Source organism: Schistocerca nitens, chromosome 9 (assembly GCF_023898315.1).
Source record: "Schistocerca nitens isolate TAMUIC-IGC-003100 chromosome 9, iqSchNite1.1, whole genome shotgun sequence".
Lineage (NCBI taxonomy): Eukaryota > Metazoa > Arthropoda > Insecta > Orthoptera > Acrididae > Schistocerca > Schistocerca nitens.
Window position 1 is genome coordinate 274,193,389 of NC_064622.1, and position 27,537 is coordinate 274,220,925.

General features: G+C 44.7%; 1 protein-coding gene and 1 pseudogene across 1 annotated transcript in view; one reads left to right on the plus strand and one right to left on the minus strand.

The window, feature by feature from the left end:
* The window catches only part of LOC126204179 (venom carboxylesterase-6-like), a 145,149-nt gene extending 118,183 nt beyond the window's left edge, over nt 1-26,966 (plus strand). The window contains exon 5 of the mRNA XM_049938584.1: nt 26,779-26,966. Coding sequence (XP_049794541.1) covers nt 26,779-26,966 — 188 coding nt within the window. The remainder of the gene's footprint in view (nt 1-26,778) is intronic.
* On the minus strand, nt 17,736-17,853 carry LOC126204565 (5S ribosomal RNA; annotated as a pseudogene).
* Nucleotides 26,967-27,537: the final 571 nt, after the last annotated feature.

A 27,537-nucleotide genomic window follows, 5' to 3' on the forward strand; every position in this document is an offset into this window, starting at 1 on the left:
TCACCTGGTTTTCCTTTATAGATCCGGTATGCTTGGGATTCCATTGCATCCTCATCTGGGAACTGAATCTCTTTTAATGCCGCTATCTTTATGTTATACTCCTCCAACATATCAAGAGTGTGTTTGAGTTTACCAACCTTTAACAGGGAGTTCATGTTCACTGTAGCTAGGTAAGTGATGTTTCTTTTCTTTTTCTGATCTTGTTTATGTGAGGTCAGTAGTGGTGGAGTACATGAAGGTGGAGGCTCCCCCCAATCCGACGACCTGCTTGCCCCATCATGACTGGGGGTGGATTGGTTTCCATCTGGGGTATTATTTCTGTTGATATTTCTCTTCATGTCGAGTCCAACGAGTGTGGGGTCACCCTAGTGGGTGACGAAGTTAACTCTCAGGGTTGTTAGCCCTGAGGTGTATTTTACCAGCCGCCACTAACATGTGGAACAGACGCTGTTGGGGTACCGCCACTGACATGTGGAACCGCCGTGCCCTTGGTACTAGTTTTGGTCCACCCCGGGTATTGTATTTCCCCGGTATCCACCATATCTGCTGAGCACCCCCCTATCTGCCACCTGGGGAGGCACTCAGCAGGAGACAAGCAACTTCCTTCTCTTGTCTGTTGCTATTATCACTGGTACTTTCTTAGTTACTTCAAAAATTTTTATGGAGTACAAAGATTCGTCCTTTCTTACAGCTCAGTCGACTTTCTAATACACGAGGATTATTGTAAATGTAATTACTTTTGCTCCCAAAGCGAATGCGTTGAAAATTCTTACTGTTTGTGACTCAGATTTAGGAACAGCTGTGGAATTGGTTTCTTCGTGTTGGGAAACAGTTTTATTGTTTTTGATATTTAATTATCACGTTTGTGTGGTTTCCCCTTTAGCTACAGTTGTGGTGATTTTTTTGATACGTTAAGTAATACAGGTATTACGTTCCATATAGGTTTTCTATGTTCCACATTCACTGATTTGGCTGACAGTGTGGCAAACAAAACTCTGCTTTGTTGGGCAGATATACGACGTCATTATGCAAACGGTCAGGTGTTATGATGTTCACTAGCAATTTTTTGTTATTAAACGAAAATGACATTATTCCATGTATGTTTCTACATTACAAGAGAATCGTAAACAAACTGTCATGTAACGCACCGTTTCGTAGTTTTGTAGTTATTATCAATTTTTATGGCATTACATACACTCCCTACTGTAAAAACTATATTACAAATCAATTCAGACTTTACTATTCGTACTCATCCGCCATCGTTTTCAGAAATGTCGTTTGCTGGCCGCTTGGGACGCTGCTATCGCTGTGGGCAACAAAAGCGAGACGGACTGTCACGACTGTTATGTTAGATTGTGGAGCCACTGAGAAGCGCTTCTCAGTGGTGCTTCCGTTGGTAAAGCATCGGTTTATATGGGTACCTTCAGATGTGGAGCGTCACTGCGCTTCTTTGGCTCTCACTGGCGGACTACCGCCATCGACGGCGCACTGGGCCACCTCTGGTGGAACATTGCCTCCAAAAACTGCCTTCACATGACGAAATGATTGGCCAAGCAACGGGTAACGCCGCATGCTAGCAGTCGGCGGTTGACATTGCGATTGCTGATCACTTATTTGGCAGTACATCCATGTAGGTCAGTCATACTGTTGGTTAGAAACAGAAGTTAATACAGAAGATGTCATACGTGAAACTGAAAAATATCCATCGATATGTCATCTGTTAAACTGAAAAATGTCCAACATAGAGTGCGAGGAATATTCATGAAAACGGCAGAAAATTAAAATTGTATCGGACATTGGAGGCAAACGTTCATCAGAGAAGACAAGCGTCAGTCACATTTCTTCCCATGCGTGTTGTGTCTGTTGACATGTCAACGAACACACAAGTACTCAAAGTGTCTTCCAACTGTATCTGTCCCGATCACGAACAAAACTGTGTGAAACACAGCAAGTTTTATTAATATCTTCAGCAAATTCTGAAGATGCATTTGAAGTCCGATTAGGGATACGGAAAACTGACCGATTAAAATCTCTACCAGTATCACAAGCGGTGACACTGTCGCGAATAAAACAGTGACCCGTATATAAAATAAATTTCCTTTACTTTACGTCTATGGTCACAATTTTTTTTTGTCAACAGCGGTCAGCCCTCGCCTTATCAATTAAATCCAAAAGTGAGATCAACTGGATTAGGGCCCAGATATGTGAATCATATAAACATAAAGACTTGCTAAGTAGAAAAGCTTTCGAACTTCATTTACAACTAAGTAACGAACTTTCTTGTAGCCAGTTTCAATTTGTGTGGCAAGAGATTACTAGCAGAGTTAGGAATAATGTCGAGAAAATTGAAAAGAGGCATAACAAAAAATTCGCTAAAATGATTAAAACGCAGAATTTTAAAAGTAAGGATGGCATTGGGCAACATCGGTTCAGTCACAGGGTACCTAACTTAACAAGTATTGTACTTAGTAGCGATGAAAATATGTTGCTGAATAAAGGTTTGCAACATAACATCACTCCACATGTTAGTCAGGCAAATATTAAGCGAGTAATAGTTGAAACTGAAATGGCTTGCGAAGCGGCTGAGATGACGAAATTAGAAACTGTGGAAACGGCTGTTAAGGTCAATAAGGCTTTGTCTGTTCAAAATGGGTCTAGTGAAGTGATGAACCGCGAGATCTGTATATTAAAGGGTCTCAATACCAAGTTAGAGAAGGAGAAAGCAATGGTCATGCGTGCTGACAAGGGGAACACAGCAGTTCTTATATATGAAGATGACAACATTAGGAAAACGGACTTTTTTTTTTTATAGCAAGCGATATTGTAGAAATTCACAAAGACCCAACTGAGAAGTTTCGACTAGTTTGCGGACTGCTCCCAGTTTCTTCTTAACGAATATAAAAAGAAATTGCTTAACATGATGACTCTCAAACTTCCCCACCTTAGATCTCAAGATTCACACAGATGGAAATCCGGTTCGTCCGATTGCGAACAATGTGTCATCACCACGCTATAGATTAAATAAGTTTCTTAACAATAAACTTAAATCAGTTCACACGTTTAATAATTATTTTGGGGTCAAAAACTGTTCTGAGCTAGCAAATACAATCAAGGATATACATATACCAAATAATGCGAAATTAGCATCCTTAGATGTAAAAAACCTCTAAAGTAATGTCCCAGTAAAAGAGACTATTAGCATTATTAGATATAATCTCCTATCCCATAACAAGATTAGTACTGTGGAGTGTACAGAACTAAGTGAATTTCTAGAATTTGTCTTAGCTTACAATTTTATTACTGTCAATGACAAAATTTATTATCAAGAAGATGGGCTTGGGATGGGTAATAGCCTACTTGGTACTTTAGCAGATATTTTTGTCAATGGTTTAGAATGTAAATTTTTTGCCAAGCTTCCACAGCTAAAAGATAAAACGATTTATTGTAAATGGTATGTTGATGACATTTTATGACTGATAGAAGATGACACCAGTGAGGTCAACACATTTGCCCAAGCAGTAGGTAGCATGCACCCAAAAATAACTTTTAGCACTGAAGTTGAAGAAGAGAGCTCCATGAACTACCTTGACCTTACTATTAAGAAAGTTAACAACAAACACATGTTTTCGATTTTTAGGTAACCTACTTATACCGATAGTGTCATCAATGCCAGTCCATGCCAACTTCCCTGAAACAAAGAGGCTTTCTTCACCTCCGTGACTCACCGGCTCCTTCGTCTACCTTTGGACGAAAGCGAAATACCTAAAGAACCTCATACTGTGGCCCGTAGAAGTGGAAACGGTAGGACACGCGTGGGAAGAGAGATAGTGGTGAGGGCTACGGGCAGGCACTGAAGGGGAAATGCCGAGCGCTGGAGGGGCAGTACCTTCCCGAACTGAAGCCTACTCTCACATTTTTTGTAAATATTAACACTATGCCGTCCGGCGACACCACAGTGGTGTCGTGTGCATAGTATCGCTCAGTGGTCGGTGAAAACACAGTGGTGTCGTGAGCATAGTATCGCGCAGTGGCCGGCGACAGCACTTAGTATCTTTTGCTTTCTGTTGGTGTTTTGTTTAGGTAACAATAAGTTACACATGTCAACAAGTGTTTTGTTTTCATAAGTACTTGTGCCCTTTCATCATGGCATATGAAAGAGACGATATGATTATTTACGATAAATGTACGGTCATCTTGTCTGACGTTGCGGACGACTTGGCCGATTGGGAAGACGACATTGAATATAAAACAAATGAAAGTGAAGCAGAAGATAGGGAAATACGTGCAAGAAGAACTCGGCGAACGCTACAGTTGCCAGCTGATTCTGGTGAATCAGAAGATGAAGCCAGTGAGCAGTGGTCAGATTTTGATTTACCGAGGACCAATAATAAATTTGAAGGATCTCTGGGTACAAACTTATTTCCCAAAGGTACACAGACCGTCAAGGATATCGTAGAATTATATATTGGGAATGATCTATTTGAATATGTTATCAACGATACCAACAAGTACTACAGTTAAAATTGCAAAGTAAGGAAACTGGATGAAAAAAATGCCAAATTTGTCGACGTTGCGGGACCCGAACTTAGAAAATGGTTTGAGCTTGCTATCCTTATGGGAATCGTAAAAAAAAGCAAGGATCTATGATTATTGGTCAACGAATCCGTTGATAGACACACCGATATTTCGCACAACAATGTCCCGCAACCGATTCAGACAAATATTATCATTTTTACATTTTTCCGACAACAGTAAACCAGATAATGCCGACTGGCTTTTCAAAGTTCAATTTGTAATTGATTATTTTTCCAAAAAGTTTAAAGAAACCTTTAATCCAAGTGAAAACATCTCAGCTGATGAAGGAATGATACTGTGGCGAGGACGGTTAAATTTTAAAGTTTACAATCCGTCGGAAATTACAAAATATGGCATACTCATTCGGATGCTGTGTGATTCAAGTACGGGATACATTACCTCATTCAAGATATATTCCGGCGCTGGAAAGAATTTAGCAAATACAGTGATGGAACTACTGACACCTTCTTATGGAAAGTGGAATCACCTCTACGTGGATTATTATTATAACACTGTAGAACTTGCAGAGAAGTTACTTGAAAAGAAAATTCGAATTTGTGGAACGATACGGCAAAATATAGGATTTCCGGAAAAATTAAAGAGCGCAAAAGTCAATGTGTTTGAAGCTTGTCATCAATGGAAAGGTGAAGTACTCGCACAGGTATAGAGAGCTTCGGAAACTAAAACTGTTTTGGTTGGCAGGAGAGCCAACACCGTGTTACTAGAGGAGGCCGAAAGGCACGCGTTTTAGCTCACGCAGGCTGGCGTGGGGTCTGGAACAGGACAAGGAAATTAGAATTTAGAAAAACGGACGTAGCTGGTGGAATACTTAACTTTAATCCGTTAATGAAGAACGTCGGTCTTGACGGTACATGAATCAATATCAATAGTAACTGATAATGGCGCCTTGCTAGGTCGTAGCAAATGACGTAGCTGAAGGCTATGCTAAACTATCGTCTAGGCAAATGAGAGCGTACTTTGTCAGTGAACCATCGCTAGCAAAGTCGGTTGTACAACTGGGGCGAGTGCTAGGAAGTCTCTCTAGACCTGCCGTGTGGCGGCGCTCGGTCTGCAATCCCTGATAGTGGCGACACGCGGGTCCGACGTATACTAACGGACCGCGGCCGATTTAAAGGCTACCACCTAGCAAGTGTGGTGTCTGGCGGTGACACCACAAAAACTATGCGAATGATATCTACAATACATAATTTCACTTTGACTATCACTCAAAGAAAATGTAGAAAAACCAATTACACAATAAAAAAACTGAAAGTGTATTAGACTACAACAAATCCATGAAGAGTGGATCGGGCAGGCCAACATTTGAGTTATTACCCTATATACAGAAAACTATAAAATAGTCAAGAAAGGTTTGCATGTACCTCTTTAATTGCACATTATTTAATGCGTTCGGTACATGACAATATTTCAGTACAGACCACAAGTCTACGATTTCACGATTTTTTATTGAAAGTGTCTGATTCGTGGATAAAAACCATGTACCTGCTTCTGAGCAAAACTTGGGGGTTGCCACTACGTCGCGCACGTCTCATCATGATCGGGCTGACAGACTTTCCGGTCACATAAAGTAACACCAGGTAATACTTATTTCCGAAACGAATAAACGAAAACGAAGGAACTGCCAAGTATGTTCCAAACACAAAAAAAGGAGAACAACAAACTTAATGTGTCAGTCTTGCGGAGTTGCGTTACATCCTGGAGACTGTTTTGCTGCATATCACACGAAAGATAAATACTAAGTACCAAAGACAATGCAAATAAACAAATATATGAAACAAACAAATTTACACTTATCTTCGAATTTTAAGTAAGTAGGGGAACAGGGTTGTGAACTTATGAGAACTAACGGTGAGATTAGTAAAACTTAACAATTTACACTCCTGGAAATTGAAATAAGAACACCGTGAATTCATTGTCCCAGGAAGGGGAAACTTTGACACATTCCTGGGGTCAGATACATCACATGATCACACTGACAGAACCACAGGCACATAGACACAGGCAACAGAGCATGCACAATGTCGGCACTAGTACAGTGTATATCCACCTTTCGCAGCAATGCAGGCTGCTATTCTCCCATGGAGACGATCGTAGAGATGCTGGATGTCATTAGAGACGAAGCACAAGCTCGGAGTGTGTCAAGGATGGAGAAGGAAATCGGCAGCTCTCTTTCAAAGGAATAATCCCGGCATTTGCCTGAAGTGATTTACGGAAATCACGGTAAAACTAAATCTAGATGGCCGGACGTGGGTTTGAACCGTCGTCCTCCAGAATGCGAGAAGACCGGTAGGAACTTGACTGGGAGGTTTCGCTTCTACCTCAGAAAACTGCGATGTTCGACGCAGGCTTGAAGGGCCGGGGTCATTGGTCGTCACTGACGTGTTTTCCGTGTCTATGGCCAGTGCCATCTCAAAGGGCTATCATATTTGTTGTTCTGATTTCTAGGTACATTTTTTAGGCACCTTCTTCGCGAACTACTACCTGTAACAAAACGGTACGGCTGCAGCACGCCGTTTTCAATCTGACTTCTTTATTAGGCCTGATATAACAGAACAGAGGCGGTTATAAATAATGTAAATTTTAATTCAAAGTTTTCATAACGGTATACAATGGCGGATAATAGCTTTGATGCATAAAATGATGTAAAATTCAGTATGGCCTGTAATATTTTGCTTGGCGAAGGAAGCCAGTGTGCACTCCGTGGGCATTCCGGGGGGAGTCATTCCGGATGTGGAAAGGGTGATTTCCTGTCACAACGGTCACAGTTCGTAGTAATAGACGGAAAGTCATCGAGTAAAACAAAAGTAATATCCGGCGTTCCCCGAGGAAGTGTTATAGGCCCTCTATTGTTCCTGATCTATATTAACGGCATAGAAGACAATCTGAGTAGCCGTCTTAGATTGTTTGCAGATGATGCTGTCATTTACCGTCTTGTAAAGTCATCAGATGATCAAAACGACTTGCAAAATGATTTATATAAGATATCTGTATGGTGCGAAAAGTGGCAATTGACCCTGAATGAGGAAAAGTCTGAAGTTACTCACATGAATACTAAAAGAAATCAGCTACATTTCGATTACGCGATAAGTCACACAAATCTGAAGGCTGTAAATTCAACTAAATACTTAGGGATTACAATTACAAGTAACCTAAACTGGAACGATCACATGGATAATATTGTGGGTAGAGCAAACCAAAGACTGTGATTCATTGGCAGAACACTTAGAAGGTGCAACAGGTCTACTAAAGGGACTGCTTAAACCACGCTTGTCGGCCCTATTCTGGAGTATTGCTGTGCGGTGTGGGATCCGCATCAGGTGGGACTTACGGATGACATCGAAAAAGTACAAAGAAGGGCAGCTCGTTTTGTATTATCGCGAAATAGGGGAGATAGTGTCACAGACATGATACGCGAATTGGAGTGGCAATCATTAAAACAAACGCGTTTTTCGTCGCGACGGGATCTTCTCATGAAATTTCAACCAGCAGTTTGCCCCTCCGATTGTGAAAACATTCTGCTGGCACCCACCTACATAGGGAGAAATTATCATCACAATGAAATAAGAGAAATCAGGGCTCGCACAGAAAAATTTAAGTGCTCGTTTTTCCCGCGTGCCGTTCGAGAGTGGAACGGTAGAGAGACACCTCGAAGGTGGTTCATTGAACCATCTGCCAGGCACTTTATTGTAAATAGCAGAGTAATCACGTAGATGTAGCTGTAGGTATATGGAAGTAACTAATTGGGTTTAACACTTTGGCCACTTTTCCCGACGAGTAGTGTGGCCGCTTTAGCAGATCGGACGCCATGTAGGCATTTACCCGCAGAAGAAACTATGAAACTGAAATGAAAACAAGAAGCTACATTTGTAGGCAAAAAGACGACGTTCTAGTGAAGTTACAAGAATAATGTGAATGGGTTATTTTACGTCAGACGACTCAAAACAAATTTACTATAAAACAACGGAACAAGCTTCCGCTGTCAGTCTTACCGACAGCAATGGCGGTGTATATTACAACTTGTCTAACCACTTCTCGGTACGAGCAGCGCTGTTCGGTTCAAAAGATATCCAACGACCACTTTTCCCGTTCTGGCCACTTTAACACACCTTCCCCCATCGCTCCTACTATTGACTGATAGAAAAATGGTTCAAATGGCGCTGAGCACTATGGGACTTGACATCTGAGGTCATCAGTCCCCTAGAACTTAGAACTACTTAAACCTAACTAACCTAAGGACATCACACACATCCATGCTCTAGGCAGGATTCGAACCTGCGACCGTAGCGGTCGCGCAGTTCCAGACTGAAGCGAATAGAACCGCTCGGTCCCACCGGTCGGCCATTGACTGATTGCATACATAAATTAGTACGTTGTGTTGATTAATAATAGTAATTGAAATATGAGATACAATCATAAATCTGTTGAATGTCACTTTTCTTTTACTCATTTCGCTGTATTACAACAGCCATAATTTGATTTCATATTATTTGCTACAAACATATACCACATTTGAAAATGAACACCTTAACACGCGTTCACGAGTCCACGTTACTTCTGTGTGACATTTATACCGAGGTGTCAGCATTGGAAGACGAACAATAAATAATAATAATAATAATAATAATGTCGTGCGATGAAGCCCTCCCGTCGGGTAGACCGCTCGCCTGTTGCAAGTCTTTCTATTTGACGCCACTTCGGCGACTTGCGCGTCGATGGGGATGAAATGATGATGATTAGGACAACACAACCCCAGTCCCTGAGCGGAGAAAGTCTCCGACCCAGCCGGGAATCGAACCCGGGCCCTTAGGACTGACACACTGTCGTGCTGACCACTCAGCTACCGGGGGCGGACACGAACAATAAAAGGTACCCTTGTAATTTCTATTAACCCTGCAGTGACTGCGCACGTACGACTCTGCCCCTGACGTAAGCTCAGAGCCGAATTCATCATCGTCGAATAAAATTTAGTACATCCTAAAAAATTACTGTCTCTGTAAGTACTGTTGTTTGTTACTGAACAAGGAAAATACACTCTTAACTTTAGTTGACGTCTTTCGATTCTGCTATTAGTTGCTAGGAGCATATTGTTAAAAAGTACGGCTGAGAACCAGGGGCCGCAGTTTAATTGTCACTGTCTACGTCACTGTGAACCGTGGGAATAGCAGCTGCCAATGGAAGCAGCTTCTTTGTTGGCCGTTTTACTACCTGCTGTGGTGTCGCGAATGTGCACAGGCTTGGTTTATCTCTCGTCCTGTGCCCAAGCACGTACGAGAGGAAGTGGTTCATGGACACTCTCAGTTGAGGTATCACATCCATCGATAAAGGTCGCTACTCCCTTGGGAATACAATCCAATGCTCCCAAGTCACCCACCAATTGGATAGTATCAACTACAGGGATGCTAGTGTCCGTCACTACATTTAGGCTTCGTATCTCTGTATTTACACTACTGGACATTAAAATTGCTACACCAAGATGAAATGCAGATGATAAACGGGTATTCACTGAACAAATATATTATACTAGAACTGACACGTGATTACATTTTCACGCAATTTGGGTGAATACATCCTGAGAAATCAGTACCCAGAACAACCATCTGTGGCCGTAATAACGGCCTTGATACGCCTGGGCATTGAGTCAAACAGAGGTTGGATGGTGTGTACAAGTACAGCTGCCCATGCAGCTTCAACACGATACCACAGTTCATCAGGAGTAGTGACTGGCGTATTGTGACGAGCCAACGGCCTTGATACGCCTGGGCATTGAGTCAAACAGAGCTTGGATGGTGTGTACAGGTACAGCTGCCCATACAGCTTCAACACGATACCACAGTTCATCAGGAGTAGTGACTGGCGTATTGTGACGAGCCATTTGCTCGGCCACCATTGACCAGACGTTTTCAATTGGTGAGACATCTGGAGAATGTGCTGGCCAGGGCAGCAGTCACACATTTTCTGTATCAAGAAAGGCACGTACAGGACCTGCAACATGCGGTCGTGCATTATCCTGCTGAAATGTCGGGTTTTGCAGGGATCGAATTAAGGGTAGAGCCACGGGTCGTAACACATCTGAAATGTAACGTCCACTGTTCAAAGCGCCGTCAATGCGAACAAGAGGTGACCGGGACGTGTAACCAATGGCACTCCATACCATCACGCCGGGTGATACGCCAGTATGGCGATGACGGATAAACGCTTCCAATGTGCGTTCACCGCGATGTCGCCAAACACGGATGCGACCATCATGATACTGTAAACAAAACCTGGATTCATCCCAAAAAATGACGTTTTGCCATTCGTGCACCCACTTTCGTCGTTGAGTACACCATCGCAGGCGTTCCTGTCTGTGATGCAGCGTCAAGGGTAACCGCAGCCATGGTCTCCGAGCTGATAGTCCATTTGCTGCAAATGTCGTCGAATTGTTCGTGCAGTGGGTTGTCTTGCAAACGTCCCCATCTGTTGACTCAGGGATCGAGACGTGGCTGCACGATCCGTTACAGCCATGCGGATAAGATGCCTGTCATCTCGACTGCTAGTGATACGAGGCCGTTGGGATCCAGCACGGCGCTCCGTTTTACCCTTCTGAACCCACCGATTCCATATTCCGCTAACAGTCATTGTATCTCGACCAACGCGAGCAGTAATGTCGCGATACAATAAACCGCAATCGCGATAGACTACAATCCGACCTTTATCAAAGTAGGAAAAGTGATGGCACGCATTTCTCCTCCTTACACGAGGCATCACAACAACGTTTCACCAGGCAACGTCGGTCAACTGCTGTTTGCGTATGAGAAATCGGTTGGAAACTTTCCTCATGCCAGCACGTTGTAGGTGTCACCACCGGCGCCAACCTTGTGTGAATGCTCTGAAAAGCTAATCATTTGCATATCACAGCATCTTCTCCCTGTCGGTTAAGTTTCGCGTCTGTAGCACGTCATCTTCGTGGCATAGCAATTTTGATGGCCAGTAGTGTAAATTAGCATCTTGTGTTGCTTAATAATAGTAATTGAAATATGAGACACAATCATAAACCTGTTGAATGTCACTTTTCTTTTACTCATTGCGTTGTATTAGAACAGCCATAATTTGATTTCATATTACTTGCTACAAACATGTACCACATTTGAAAATGACCGCCTGTATAACGTGCGTACACGAGTCCACGTTACTTTTGTGTGACATTTATACCGAGTTGTCAGCACTGGAAGTCAAACAATAAAATATATCCTTGTCATTTCTATTAACCCTGCAGTGACTGCTCTCATACGACTCTGCCCCTGACGTACGCTCAGGGTCGAATTCACCATCGTCGATTAAAATTTAGTACATCTTAATATATTACTGGGTCTGTAAGTACTGCTCTTTGTTCAAAATGGTTCAAATGGCTCTGAGCACTATGCGACTTAACTTCTGCGGTCATCAGCCGCCTAGAACTTAGAACTAATTAAACCTAACTAACCTAAGGACATCACACACATCCATGCCCGAGGCAGGATTCGAACCTGCGACCGTTGCGTCGCTCAGCTCCAGACTGTAGCGCCCAGAACCGCACGGCCACTCCGGCTGGCACTGCTCTTTGTTACTGAACAAGGAAAATACAGTCTTAACTTTAGTTGACGTCTTTCGATTCTGCTATTAGTTGCTAGGAGCATATTGTTAAAAAGTACGGCTGAGAACCAGGGGCCGCAGTTTAATTGTCACTGTCTACGTCACTGTGAACCGTGGGAATAGCAGCTGTCAATGGAAGCAGCTTCCTTGTTGGCCGATTTACTACCTGCTGTGGTGCCGCGAATGTGCACAGGCTAGTCTCCGTCACTGCATTTTGGCTTCGTATCTCTGTATTTATTTTACTGCCGTAGCTTTTGACGTAGCGCTTGGCCTAGGTTATAAGATCTTCTGGCCGACACCTTCTACAGCTTGCTAAATAGAGCAGAACTTCTCAATAAACTCGTAAGACTTATTTCTTCTTCTATGGAACTTAGGATCGTCTCTAACGTATCCTCCATTGTTTAGATTTTAGATTTCACAATCGTTAGAACTCCCAGCACTTCCCCCCACCTGCTCATGTAATTCTTCGAACGTGCCAGGTTGCTCGTCTACTCTGTCGACGATGCTACGAATTTGCTCATAAAATCACTTTTGATATCTCCCAACTTTCCCAATATCCAACAAATCGGAGACACCCTACTAGGAGGAATATTGCCGACACCTTACTCGGTCAAATACTGAATAGATAATCAATTTATTATACCAGCAACCTGTCAGCACTTACGCGCCTGCGAACTGGGGCAAACACGTTTCATTTTCGCCGCCTGGAATTGTAAGAGCTTGCAAGATGGCGTCCTGACTGGGCCGTGCACTCTACATCTACATCTACATTTATACTCCGCAAGCCACCCAACGGTGTGTGACAGAGGGCACTTTACGTGCCACTGTCATTACCTCCCTTTCCTGTTCCAGTCGCGTTTGGTTCGCGGGTGAGAACGACAGCCGGAAAGTCTCCGTGCGCACTCGAATCTCTCTAATTTTACATTCGTGATCACCTCGGGAGGTATAAGTAGGGGGAAGCAATATACTCGATACCTCATCCAGAAACGCACCCTCTCGAAACCTGGCGAGCAAGCTACACCGCGATGCAGAGCGCCTCTCTTGCAGAGTCTGCCACTTGAGTTTATTAAACATCTCCGTAACGCTATCACGGTTACCAAATAACCCTGTGACGAAACGCGCCGCTCTTCTTTGGATCTTCTCTATCTCCTCCGTCAACCCGATCTGGTACGGATCCCACACTGATGAGCAATACTCAAGTATAGGTCGAACGAGTGTTTTGTAAGCCACCTCCTTTGTTGCTGGACTACATTTTCTAAGCACTCTCCCAATGAATCTCAACCTGGTACCCGCCTTACCAACAATTAATTTTATATGATCATTCCACTTCAAATCGTTCCGCACGCATACTCCCAGATATTTTACAGAAGTAACTGCTACCAGTGTTTGTTCCGCTATCATATAATCATACAATAAAGGATCCTTCTTTCTATGTATTCGCAATACATTACATTTGTCTATGTTAAGGGACAGTTGCCACTCCCTGCACCAAGTGCCTATCCGCTGCAGATCTTCCTGCATTTCGCTACAATTTTCTAATGCTGCAACTTCTCTGTATACTACAGCATCATCCACGAAAAGCCGCATGGAACTTCCGACACTATCTACTAGGTCATTTATATATATTGTGAAAAGCAATGGTCCCATAACACTCCCCTGTGGCACGCCAGAGGTTACCTTAACGTCTGTAGACGTCTGTCCATTGATAACAACATGCTGTGTTCTGTTTGCTAAAAACTCTTCAATCCAGCCACACAGCTGGTCTGATATTCCGTAGGCTCTTACTTTGTTTATCAGGCGACAGTGCGGAACTGTATCGAACGCCTTCCGGAAGTCAAGAAAAATAGCATCTACCTGGGAGCCTTTATCTAATATTTTCTGGGTCTCATGAACAAATAACGCGAGTTGGGTCTCACACGATCGCTGTTTCCGGAATCCATGTTGATTCCTACATAGTAGATTCTGGGTTTCCAAAAACGACATGATACTCGAGCAAAAAAACATGTTCTAAAATTCTACAACAGATCGACGTCAGAGATATAGGTCTATAGTTTTGCGCATCTGCTCGACGACCCTTCTTGAAGACTGGGACTACCTGTGCTCTTTTCCAATCATTTGGAACCCTCCGTTCCTCTAGAGACTTGCGGTACACGGTCGCAGGTTCGAATCCTGCCTCGGGCATGGATGTGTGCGATGTCCTTAGGTTAGTTAGGTTTAAGTAGTTCTAAGTTGTAGGGGACTGATGACCTCAGAAGTTAAGTCCCATAGTGCTCAGAGCCAGCCAAGCTATACCGCGATGCAGAGCGCCTGTCTTGCAGAGTCTGCCACTTGAGTTTGCTAAACATCTCCGTAACGCTACCACGCTTATCAAATAACACTGTGACAAAACGCGCCGCTCTTCTTTGGATCTTCTCTATCTCCTCTGTCAACCCGACCTGGTACGGATCCAACACTGATGAGCAATACTCAAGTATAGGTCGTACGAGTGTTTTGTAAGCCACCTTCTTTGTTGATGGACTACATTTTCTAAGGACTCTCCCAATGAATCTCAACCTGGCACCCACCTTACCAACAACTAATTTTATATGATCATTCCACTTCAAATCGTTCCGTACGCATACTGCCAGATATTTACAGAAGTAACTGCTACCAGTGTTTGTTCCGCTATCATATAATCATACAATAAAGGATCCTTCATTCTATGTATTCGCAATACATTACATTTGTCTCTGTTAAGGATCAGTTGCCACTCCCTGCACCAAGTGCCTATCCGCTGCAGATCTTCCTGCATTTCGCTGCAATTTTCTAATGCTGCAACTTCTCTGTATACTACAGGATCATCCGCAAAAAGCCGCATGGATCTTCCGACACTTATCAACCATGTCATTCATATATATTGTGAAAAGTGCAAGGCCGACATTATCTGTCAATTTGCATTTTTATAACTGAACTGAGGGTTGACATGGCAAGCAGCAAAGTGCGGAGATCACGTTAAGGGTTCCGCACGCATAATTACAACTATCACAGGTCTTTTAAAATGCACAATGAGCACAAGCTGCATTGCAGTAAAAATAACGTTTTATAAAGAAACCACTGCAAATGGGCTCGGTGCTGAGCAGTTGGGAGCAGATTGTACGAGGGTCATTCAATAATTAGAGACAAATTGGTCTGGGGAAAAAACTGTTCGTAGGGCAAGTTTGCTACTTTTAGGCTTGGTATCACTGGGATGAGCCCCGATCAGCCGGTGTATCAACTTTGTTTTGTTTATAACGTCAAAAATACAACTCCCTCCCATGAAAGTCGAATTGATGACATTATTCGTTCCGACTGCCGTGTGACTGTGGAAATGATAGTTGACAGGGTTCAAGTTAGTACTGGTACAGTTCGTAACATTATCTGTAACAAGCTGAAGTACTGCAAAACATGCGCAAGATGGGTCCCAAAGGAGTTGACGCGGCTACACAAGAAAACAAGGTTGAGAGCGTGCACAGAGCTAAAGGAACGTTATGAAAGAGAAGGTGAGCACTCCCTCAACAAAATGTTAACTTGTGATGAAACTTGGGTTTACTATTATGAGACATAATCAAAAAGACAAAGCACGGAGCGGAAGCACACCAACTCACATGTCAAGAAAAAATTCAAAACCCGAGCATCACCAGGAAAAGTCATGTTGACGCCGAAGGTCCAGTTTTTTGTGATTATCTCGAAGAGTAGCGCACAATGAACACCCAATACTACTTGGATTTGCTTTTAAACAAGGTGAAGCCAGCCACGAGAGAGTGACGTCGTGGGTCTCAGAGGAGAGATGTGATTCTCCAGAAAGACAACACACGTCCTCATATTGCTCAACTAACCCGAGAAACCATCGACAAAATGGGCTGGGAAGTACTGCCTCATCCCCCTTACATTCCTGACTTAGCACCCAGTGATTTCCATTTGTTTGGTGCAGTGAAGGAGGCATTACGTGGGATGTGGTTCCAGGACAACGTGGATGTGAAAAAGTTTGTGGGAAATTGGTTCAAACATCAAGATAACGAGTTCTTTGCAGCCGGAATAAGAATGCTTGTAGCCTGTTGGCAAGCACTCCGTCTTCAGGCCACAAGTGGCCCATCGGGCCCATCCGACCGCCGTGTCATCCTCAGTTGAGGATGTGGATAGAGGGGCGTGTGGCCAGCACACCGCTCTCCCGGTCGTCATGATGGTTTTCTTTGACCGGAGCCGCTACAATTCGGTCGAGCAGCTCCTCAATTGGCATCACGAGGCTGAGTGCACCTCGAAAAATGACAACAGTGCATGGTCGCCCATCTAAGTGCCAGCCACGCCCGATAGCGCTTAACTTCGGTGATCTGACGCGAACCGGTGTAGCCATTGCGGCAAGGCCATTGCCGTAGCCTCTTGGAACAAGTACATAAATGTTCAAGGGGATTATGTTGAAAAGTAGAAAAAGTATTGGTTTATAAAAATAAACGCTTTTTTCTCCAGACCAGTTTGTCTCTTTAATTATTGAATGACATTCGTATAATGCCCAGAGAGGGACACCCATGTCGGCAACCCAGACAATGGCGGCGCCGTCACCGAGTGGCAGAGGGAGCTTCCGTGAAGCCTCCCAAAAGCAACGCTGATTGGGCAGCGTCTGATAGCGACAGAAATTAAGGACTCGCGTTTTGGCTTCGAAAGGAGCGGTCGCTTTTGGTCCGGTCCTTGTGATGAAGTGATAGCGAAGTTTTGTGTTGCGTCCGGCGGCCCAGACATTACTTTTGCACATATTGGATCACATGGGGCAGTTAAAGCTGCAACAATACACTGATCCACATCTAGACACTACGAGGAGGCCACCTGCTGTGGTTTCGACGTTGCACAGTACATCACAGGTAAATATCCGCAGCTCCAGCCGTATTCAAATAGCTCTTGGCCGAGATAGGTGTGTGTGTGTGTGTGTGTGTGTGTGTGTGTGTGTGTGTGTGTGTGTGTGTGAAATCTTATGGGACTTAACTGCTAAGGTCATCAGTCCCTAAGCTTACACACTACTTAACCTAAATTATCCGAAGGACAAACACACACACCCATGCCCGAGGGAGGACTCGGACCTCCGCTGGGACCAGCCGCCGAGATAGGTACAGAGGGGCTAGTTGTGGGCCATATATGCAGTGCAGTGCATGCTGAAAGAGTAGTTTCTACTGTATGTTTCTTCATGCTGGCAGGTAAATCAACTCGAACTCGTGCTCTCTGTCAGTGATAGGAGACATCCCAGCCTGTATTGAAAACTGAAAAAAAATTAGTACTTTTGTGTTAGTTCTCATTTTTATCTATGCACACTGTGCCGTAATTAATCAGAAGACATCACCTCATTATGCATGCACTCCGTCTTCAGGCCACAAGTGGCCCATCGGTACCATCCGACCGCCGTGTCACCCTCAGCTGATGATGCGGAAAAGAGCATCTGGTCAGGACACCGCACACCCGGCAGTTACGATGGTTTTCTTTGACCGGAGCTGCTACTGTTTGGTCGCGTGCACCCCAAAAAAAAATGGCAACAGCACATGGCGACCCCGATGGTCACCCAGCCAAGTGCCGGCCACGCCCGACAGCGCTTAACTTCAGTGATCTGACGGGAACTGGTGTATCCACTGCGGCAAGGCCCCTGCCGCCTCAGCATGCATAGTGAGATGTTAATGTAAAAATATATCAGCAATTAAAAAAATCTCATTCTGCGTAGTATTTCTGGCTTTTAGTTGAAAAGTGCCCGCCAGTCTCCTCAACCAAGACATTCTTTTGGGGGGTTATTTTTGTGTTTTTATTAATCTGACTCTTACACTATGTGATCAAAAGTAAAAAGTATCCGGACACCCCCAAAAAGTACGTTTTTCATATTGGGTGCATTGTGCTGCCACCTACTGTCAGGTACTCCATATCAGCGACCACAGGAATCATTAGACATCGTGAGAGAGCAGAATGTGGCGCTCCACGGAACTCACGGACTTCGAAAGTGGTCAGGTGATTGAGTGTCACTTGTGTCATACGTCTGTACGCGAGATTACCACGCTGCTAAACATCCCTAGTTCCGCTGTTTTTAATGTGATAGTGAAGTGGAAACTTGAAGGGACACATACAGCACAAAAGCGTACAGGCCGACCTCGTCTGTTGACTGACAGAGACCGCCGACAGTTGAAGAGGGTCGTAATGTGTAATAGGCAGACATCTATCCAGACCATCACACAGGAATTCCAAACTGCATCAGGATCCACTGCAAGTACATGACGATTAGGCGGGAGGTGAGAAAAACTTGAATTTCATCGTCGAGCGACTGCTCATAAGCCACTCATCACGCTGGTAAATGCCAAACGACGCCTCGCTTGGTGTAAGGAGCGTAAACATTGTGTAAAACTGTGTAAAACCGTTGTGTGGAGTGTCGAATCACGGTTCACAATGTGGCGGTCCGATGCCAGGGTGTGGTTATGGCGAATGCCCAATGAATGTCATACTTGTATGCCAGCGTGTGTAGTGCTAACATTAAAATCCGGAGGCTGTGGTGTTATGGTGTGGTCGTGTTTTTCATGGAGGGGGCTTTCCACCCCTCGTTGTTTTGCGTGACAATATCACAGCACAGGCCTACACTGATGTTTTAAGCACCTTCTTGCTTCCCACTGTTGAAGAGCAATTCGGAGATGGCGATTGCATCCTTCAACACGATCGAGCACCTGTTCATAATGCACGACCTGTGGCGGAATGGTTACATGACAATAACATCCCTGTAATGGACTGGCCTGCACAGAGTCCTGACATGAATCCTATAGAACACCTTTGTAATGTTTTGGGACGCCGACATCGTGCCAGGCCTCACCGACCAACATCGATACCTCTTCTCAGTGCAACACTCCGTCAAGAATCGGTTGCCGTTCCCCAAGAAACCTTCCAGCACCTGATGGAACGTATGCCTGCGAGAGCGGAAGCTGTCATCTAGGCTAAGGATGGGCCAACTGAGTTCCAGTATTACCGATGGAGGGCGCCACGAACTTTTCATTTTCAGGCAACTATCCGGATACTTTTGATCACATAGTGTGTATGTGCGGTGCGCGTCCTCACTTGACATGATTCTTCAACAGGGGCAACAACAGCTATTGCGTGTAGGAGTCATGTCAGAAGGATTCCCTGTGGAATTCCAAGTTAGCATAATGTACGATCTGCGAACCGCCTCATGGTAAGATTGACTCCACCTTGCAAGCTGTGGAAGACAGTGGGGCCAGGAATTAAGCAAAACACTATTTAGCCGAGGGCACCTGTAACTGAAGAGTCGCAGTGATAAACGACACAGAGTTTACATGTTCAAACCATATTTAGGTACGCGGAGCAGTGATCAAGAGGGAGAGAGAGAGAGAATTGAACCAAGAAAGCAGGTCGAGGAGGTGGAGGGAGAGGTTTCGGTGAATCTTACCACATGGCTGGCACCATTTAAACAGCAAGTGATTACTAGGCGGTGAGTGCCTGTAGCAAGATACATCCGCGACGCTGACAAACTGCAGCTGCTGGTCCATCTTGAAGTACAAATTGAATGGGATGGACATGGTGGTGGCCGGGCCTCAAAATGGTTCAAATGGCTCTGAGCACTATGGGACTCAACTGCTGTGGTTATCAGTCCCCTAGAACTTAGAACTACTTAAACCTAACTAACCTAAGGACATCACACACATCCATGCCCGAGGCAGGATTCGAACCTGCGACTGTAGCAGTCCCACGGTTCCGGACTGCGCGCCTAGAACCGCGAGACCACCGCGGCCGGCCCGGCCGGGCCTCTTACAGCTTCGCTAATGCTATACACTTTTAAGCTTCTGACTTCAAAAACAGAACCTTTGTCAGCTATCTGGAAGGGAAATGGCCAAAGCCCAACTGCTGAGACACAGCCGACCACACCCCTTTGCCAAAAGAGGTTTCCTATTCTGGCTAGGTTCCAGTTGCCAGAAATACTCAATGTCTCTCTACACCTCCATGACGAAGAAAAGTGATCGCTCAAAACTTGTGTAGCTTTTTAACGATTGCCGCCGTTCTGAATAATTTATATTTGGCTCCGCAGTTGTTAGGAATCATGATCAATGGAATATTCTTTGCTCTCGGAAATTTCGTAAGTGCTTTGAATCACGTTCGAATCTTCACGAACTTGAAATGATATGTGAGTGGCTCGAAGACTAATTAAGTATGTATGTTTTCCTTGACGGCGAGTGTTCATCAGGGACGAGGGTATCGTCAGGAGCGCTGCAGGAAAGTGTGATAGATCCGCTATTATTCTCTATACACATACACGATTTAGCGGACAGGGTCGGTGCTGCGGTGTACGGTAAGGTGTCGAAGTTGAGTTGACTGCAGGAGGATACAAGATGACATAGACCAAATTTCTAGTTGGTATCATGAATGGCAGCTAGATGTTAATGTAGAAAAATGTAAGTTAATGCTGATAGGTAGGAAAAACAAACCCGTGTTGTTCAGATATGGCATTAGTTGTGTCCTGATTGTCAGAGTTACGTCGTTTAAATATCTGAGGGTAACGTTGCAAAGCGATATGAAGTGGAGCGAACATGTGAGGATTGTGGTAGGGAAGGTGAATGGTCGACTTCGATTTATTGCGGGAATTCTAGGAAAGTGTGGTTCATGTGTAAAGGAGTCCGCGCATAGTACACTAGTGCGATCTACTCTTGAGTGCTGCTCGAGTGTTTGGTTCAAATGGTTCTGAGCACTATGGGACTTAACATCTGTGGTCATCAGTCCCCTAGAACTTAGAACTACTTAAACCTAACTAACCTAAGGACATCACACACATCCATGCCCGAGGCAGGATTCGAACCTGCGACCGTAGCAGTCGCGCGGTTCCGGACTGCGCGCCTAGAACCGCTATACCACCGCGGCCGGCCGAGTGTTTGGGATCCGTACCAGATCGAATAATGAAGACATCCAAGCAATTCAGATGTGGGCTGCTATCTATGTTACTAGTAGGTTCGAACAACACGCAAATGTTACGGAAACTCAAATGAGAAACCCTGGAGGGAAGACGACATTGTTTGAGAAATTTTTAACGAACCAGCATTTGAAGCTGACCGCAGAACTCCGACATATATTGTGCGTAAGGACCACGAAGACAAAATACGACAGATTAGGGTTCATAAGAGGCACATAGTCAGTAGTTTTTCCTTCGCTCTGTTTGTGAGTGGAACAGGAAAGGAAATAACTAGCAATGGTACGGGGTACCTTCCGCCACGCGCCGTTTGTGGGATTGCGGAGTATGAATGTAGATGTAGATACAGAAATTATTATTACCAAACAGTCCTTAATATGCCCCCAGATTGCTTGCGTATTAATTCCTCCTCGACTCATTCTTTATTTGCGGCCTTGTGCAGACAGTCACACGCGCTTCGCAAGTGGCGGTCTTGCAAAAGGTCCATTGTATTACAACTGGTAGAAATTTTCAACAGTGCAACACTTTATGGTTCAAGCCAACCATCAGCTGGATGAGATTCCTTACTGCAAAAGTGTATTTACATTTAATTGAATGTTCACGTACTTTATTTATTTTACTGCTTCCTTTAGAACTGCTCTCTCTGTTTATATAGGAGGTCGTGCTTTTAACAATTTCTAAATGTGTTACATATTTTCGTTGAGTTCAAAGTTACGACTTAGCATAATAATAGAAATAATAATTTTTAATAGTAATAATAATAATAGTGACTATAATTGTAATAATTAAGTAATAATTACTAGTAAGGTTATTATGGGTGAGGCATTTAATACTCTCCGCTGGAATATTTGGCGAAATACACATCGGATTGAAAAAAAGTGGTAATGAACGTTGTTCACCTTGAAGAGGGACATCCATTAACATAACGCTCGACCCCCTGCACCAACCCCGGGGGCGGGAGGAAGTGTGACTTTGAAATCCTAAATAGAACCCCTATTTTTTTTGTGGAAGTTTTGTATTCTCCGTGAAAAAATATGTAACTGTAGTATGGAACATTTCTTTCGTTTCATGTTGGACGGCGCTGTAATCGGCACACATGAATATGGAGTGACAATGGTTGCAAAATGGTAATATCTCACAAAAACACACACCCGATTAGGAGAATGAGGTACATTATATGATATTTGGGAAAATGCTATCATGTGACACTGTCTACCGTCCCGCTGTGCGTTGTTAGACATTTAGTGTTACTCTGGAAGAACGACGTGGAGGTAGTAGTAGCGTGTTCCCTTTGGGACGCTTGATTTTGGTGACTGACCTTGCCTCTCATTATCTTGGAGTGCTTGATTACTGTGAGTCCCCTTGCCTCTTACAAGTGTTCCAGGGCAGCAAATGTTCGAAATGTTGTCCGTTATTTCTAATGCTCACAGCACCTCAGTGAATGACAGGCTGACATGTATTAGTGCTTCTGCGCTAATGTTCAAATTGGTTCAAATGGCTCTGAGCACTATAGGACTTAGCATCTGAGGTCATCAGTCCCCTAGAACGTAGAACTACTTACACCTAACTAACATAAGGACATCACACACATCCATGCCCGAGGCAGGATTCGAACCTGCGACCGTAGCGGTCGCGCGGTTCCAGACTGAAGCGCCTTGAATCCCAACGGCCACACCGACCGGCTGCGCTAGCTAATGTTTGCACATTCATTGCGAATTCGCTGCCGCATATCTTCTGGGTTGTTGGTACATCTACATTCTCTCTTTTAGCCGTCCCCATAGGAAAAAATCGGCAGAAGTCAAATAGGGTGAACGTGCGGGCCACTTTTGAGGATCTCCTCGGCCAGTCCATCGACCCAGATACTTTCGATTCTAAACTTCTCGAGCTAGTCGTGAATAATGCGCTGGGCATCCATCGTGTTGAAACCACATTTCCAGTCTCGTATGAAGTGGAACATCGTCCATTAGTATGGGTAAAACATTATCCATAATGTCACTGTACATTTGACCAGCCAGATTACCTTCTATGAAGTGTGGGCCAATTACCGGCGTACTTAAAATACCGCACCAAACGTTGGCATTCCATGGGCGTTGAGGTTCAACTTGCCTTACCCAAAGGGGATTCTCCACTGACCAATAATGCATATTATGTCGATTCACTTGACCACTACTCGTAAAGTTTGATTCATGGGAGAAAAGTATCTGTGAAATGAAATTATCATTGACTGCCAGTTGTTCATGTATCCAGTTTCAGAAATTCATGCGATTGTGAAAATCGTCACCATGCAGTTCTTGATGCAGCGATAAATGAAATGGATGCCATTTGTGTGCATGCAGTATGCGTAGAACAATTCTTTGCAAAATTCCTGAAACTCGTGCAATTTGTTGAAAACAAATGTGAGGATTTGCAGCAACTGCAGCTAAAACATTCACTGTGTTATTTTCGTTCGTCACAGGCAGCGGCCGGACTCTTTCTCTAGTTTAACACTTCCCGCTTCAGTAAATAGGAGGACAATAGTGCGAAACGTCGTTACAGACGGAACATTCCAGTGCAACATATCTCTGATGAGCTTCGTCAACATTTCGACGAGCCTCGACGTACACGGCAATGATGTCGACTATCTCTGCAACAGTTAATATCGTGGTACAATTGCGACGAGATATGGATTTTTTTTTCTTTATTGTATTTCAATTCTCCATCGGGGTGGGCTGGCAGAAGCATATGCGCTGCTCTTCAGCCGAAAGACATAGAACATAGAATAGAAGACCTTTAAAAATAACATAAAGGAGAAAATATAGTGTACATAGATATAAAAAGAGGGGAACTTTATGGAAGACAAGAGACAAAAAGGGGGCGGCTGTAAAATAGAGATAAAAACGGTAAAATAGTAGTGCACACAAAAACCACACACTGGGACAGTTAAAAAAACAAGGCGAAGTATGACCAGAGTATAAAAGTATCGACGGACGGCGTAGCAGCCGGCCAGTGTGGCCGAGCGGTTCTAGGCGCTTCAGTCTGGAACAGCGCGACCACTACGGTCGCAGCTTCGAATTCTGCCTCGAGCATGGATGTGTGTGATGTCCTTAGGTTAATTAGGTTTAAGTAGTTCTACGTTCTAGGGGACTGATGACCTCAGATATTAAGTCCGATAGTGCTCAGAGCCATTTGAACCATTTGAACGTCATAGTACATAACAATCACCGGCAGGAGCACTATGTACAAGTCCAGCACACATTTAAAATAAACCTCTCGACGCACAGGAGAACAGCACCAAACACAACATTGACGTAGCACACTGATGACGATGAGCAAAACGGAGGATCTTCCAGCTGCAAGGAGATGAGGGAGAAGGGACGAAGGGAGGGAGGGGAAGAGAAGGGGGAGACGGGCGGAGGGCGCGCCAAAGAGTGCTGGGGAGGGAAGGATGTGGGAGGGAAAGAGACGAGGATGGGGTGCAGGGACTCAGGGAGGGAAGGAGGAAATTCCGCTCTGGGAGGAGGAGGGGACAGGAAAAGGGGGCCCTGAGGAGGAGAGGAACAAGGCCAGGTTACAATTGGAAAGAAGGGGATATGACACGGCGAAGTTCAGCATCCGGGAGGGGAGGTGCTGGAAATTCCCTTGATGAAGAAGATGGAGGTTGTGGACGTGGAGAGAGGGAGGGATACAGCAACAGAGGTGCGGCAACAGGCAAGGGGTGGAGAGGAAGGAGGAAGCCAGGGGGTGGGGGGATCATGCCCGTGGACAGTTTAAAGGATATGGAGATGTTGGAGGAAAAGGAGGAGGTGGGGGAAGGAGATGATGTCATACAGGATCCATGTGGGGGAAGGAAGGTGGAAACAGAAGGCAAGGCGGTGCACATGGCGTTCCAGGATTTGGAGGGCCGTGTAAAAGTGGGTGGGTGCAGAGATCCAGGCAATGCTGGTATAACAGAGGATAGGACGGATGAGGGATTTGTAGTTGTGGAGGATGGTGGAAGGATGCAACCCCCATGTCCAGCCAGACAGGAGTTTCAGGAGGCGGAGGTGGGATGGTCAGGAGGTGAGGGGTCCAGATGAGGTGACGCTCGAGGGTGAGGCCAAGGTATCTCAGGATGGGGATGAGCTGGGTGGAACGACCATAAAGGGTGAGGTAGAAATCATGGAGACAGAAGGAGTGGGTGGTGTGACCTATGATGAATGCCTGGGTTTTGGAGGGGTTGAGACGAAGGAACCACTGGTTACACCAAGTGCTGAACTGGTCAAGGTGGGTTTGGAGGCTACGTTGGGACCTTGAAGGGTAGGATAGAGAGCCAGGAAGCCGGTGTCATAAGCATATTGGAGAAGGTGGACAGGTGGGGGTGGCTTGCGCATATCAGCCATGTACAAGAGATAAAGGAGAGGGGAGAAGACAGAGCCCTGGGGGACGCCAGCAGTGGGATTAAAGGTACAGGAGTTGGTGCTGTGGAGGGTGACATAGGAAGGACGGCACGAGAGGAAGGAAGCGACCCACGGACAAAATTGATAGGCAGGGCGTAGGTTTGGAGTTTAAAAAGGAGACTGGGATGCCATACATGGTCATAGGCATTTTGGAGGTCGAGGGAAACAAAAACGGCGGAGCGACGGGAGTTAAGCTGGAGGGAGAGAAGGTGAACGAGGTTAAGGAGTTGGTCTTTGACGGAGAATGAGGGTCGGAAGCCACACTGGGTAAGAGGGAGGAGGTAGTGTTGATTAAGGTGCTCACGGATACGACGGGAGAGGATGGATTTGAAAACCTTACTGAACGAGATATGGACAGTCCGAATCATTGAAAATGGTTCAAGTAGCTCTAAGCACCATGGGACTTAACATCCGAGGTCATCAGTCCCCTAGACTTAGAACTACCTAACTAACCTAAGGACATCACACACATCCATGCCCGAGGCAGGATTCGAACCTGCGACTGTAGTAGCAGCGCGGTTCCGGACTGAAGCGCCTAGAACAGCTCGGCCACAGCGGCCGGCGAATCATTGAAGTAACATTCACAATCTGACCGCAGACTGAGGCCATGATCACGGTCTGTGCTTCACTCGATTGTGGGAGGTGTCACACGATAGCATTGTCAAAAATATCAAACGAGTACTTAGATTGTCTTAATTGAATGTGTATTTGTTGGAGATAATACCGGTTTGCAACAATTGTCACCTCATTTCCATGTTTGCCCATTACAGCGCTATCTATCATGAAATGAAAGAAGTGTTTCCTACAAAACTTACGTATTTTTTGATGGAGAATCCAAATCTGCAATAAAAAATAGGGGTTCCTATTTAAGATTTCAAAGTCATCCCGCCCCCGGGGGCGGTGAAAGGGGGTCGAGCGTTATGTTAATGGATATTCCTCTTCGAGGTGAACAACGTTTATTACCGCTTTTTCTTAATCCGATGTGTATTTTGCTAAATATTCCGACAAACAGTTTTAAATGAATATTGGCCGAAGTGAACTGAATATTGTTTTTGCTGCTTGATGTATGTTTATCGGTGTCCTGTGTCATTGAGTGATTTCAGTCAGCACTTCTTTTGTGTTATGCTCTCATAGGCAAGTATTTTATTTTCTTCGAACTTGCGTGCAAAACTCTATAAATTGTTAAATCTCCTAATTATTTGTTTTCCATTGCAGGATATTTAGTAGACGACCAGTTACTGGCCTCTCTGTTGGCAAAATTCGACGAATATGGGTCTGCGTTGCTAGATATGCATTTGAGCCTACCGGACAGTGAAGAACGGGAGAGCGCCTTGTCAAGCCTGATGGATTTATACGAAACCCCCGACGGTGCTTTCGAAAGGGATTCGCTACTACAGGTATGAACATTTTTCTTCGTCATATTCTTATAGATAACAGTCAGCTTCGGTGCTGACAGAATGCTGCGTGGAAAACCCTTGAACATAACGGTATAATTCTTAAAATAACTTTCTATCAGTTCATGTGACCATGAACCTTTGCTACATACCCAATTACAGGTATACATTCCGATTCGGCATTTCATTCACACCGAATTAATTTATGCAAAGTTTTATATTAGCATTGCTACCCATCACAGTTTTCACATCTACATCTACATTTATACTCTGCAATCCTCCCAATGGTGTGTGGCGGAGGGCGCTTTATGTGCCACTGTCATTACCTCTGTTTCCTGTTCCAGTCGCGTATGGTTCGCGGCAAGAACGACTGCGGGAAAGCCTCAGTGCGCGCTCGAATCTCTCTAATTTTATATTCGTGATCTCCCTCTGGAGGTATAAGTAGGGGGAAGCAATATATTCGATACCTCATCCAGAAACTCACCCTCTCGGAACCTGGACAGCAAGCTACACCTCGACGCAGAGCGCCTCTCTAGCAGAGTCTGCCACTTGAGTTTGCTAAACATCTCTGTAACGCTAT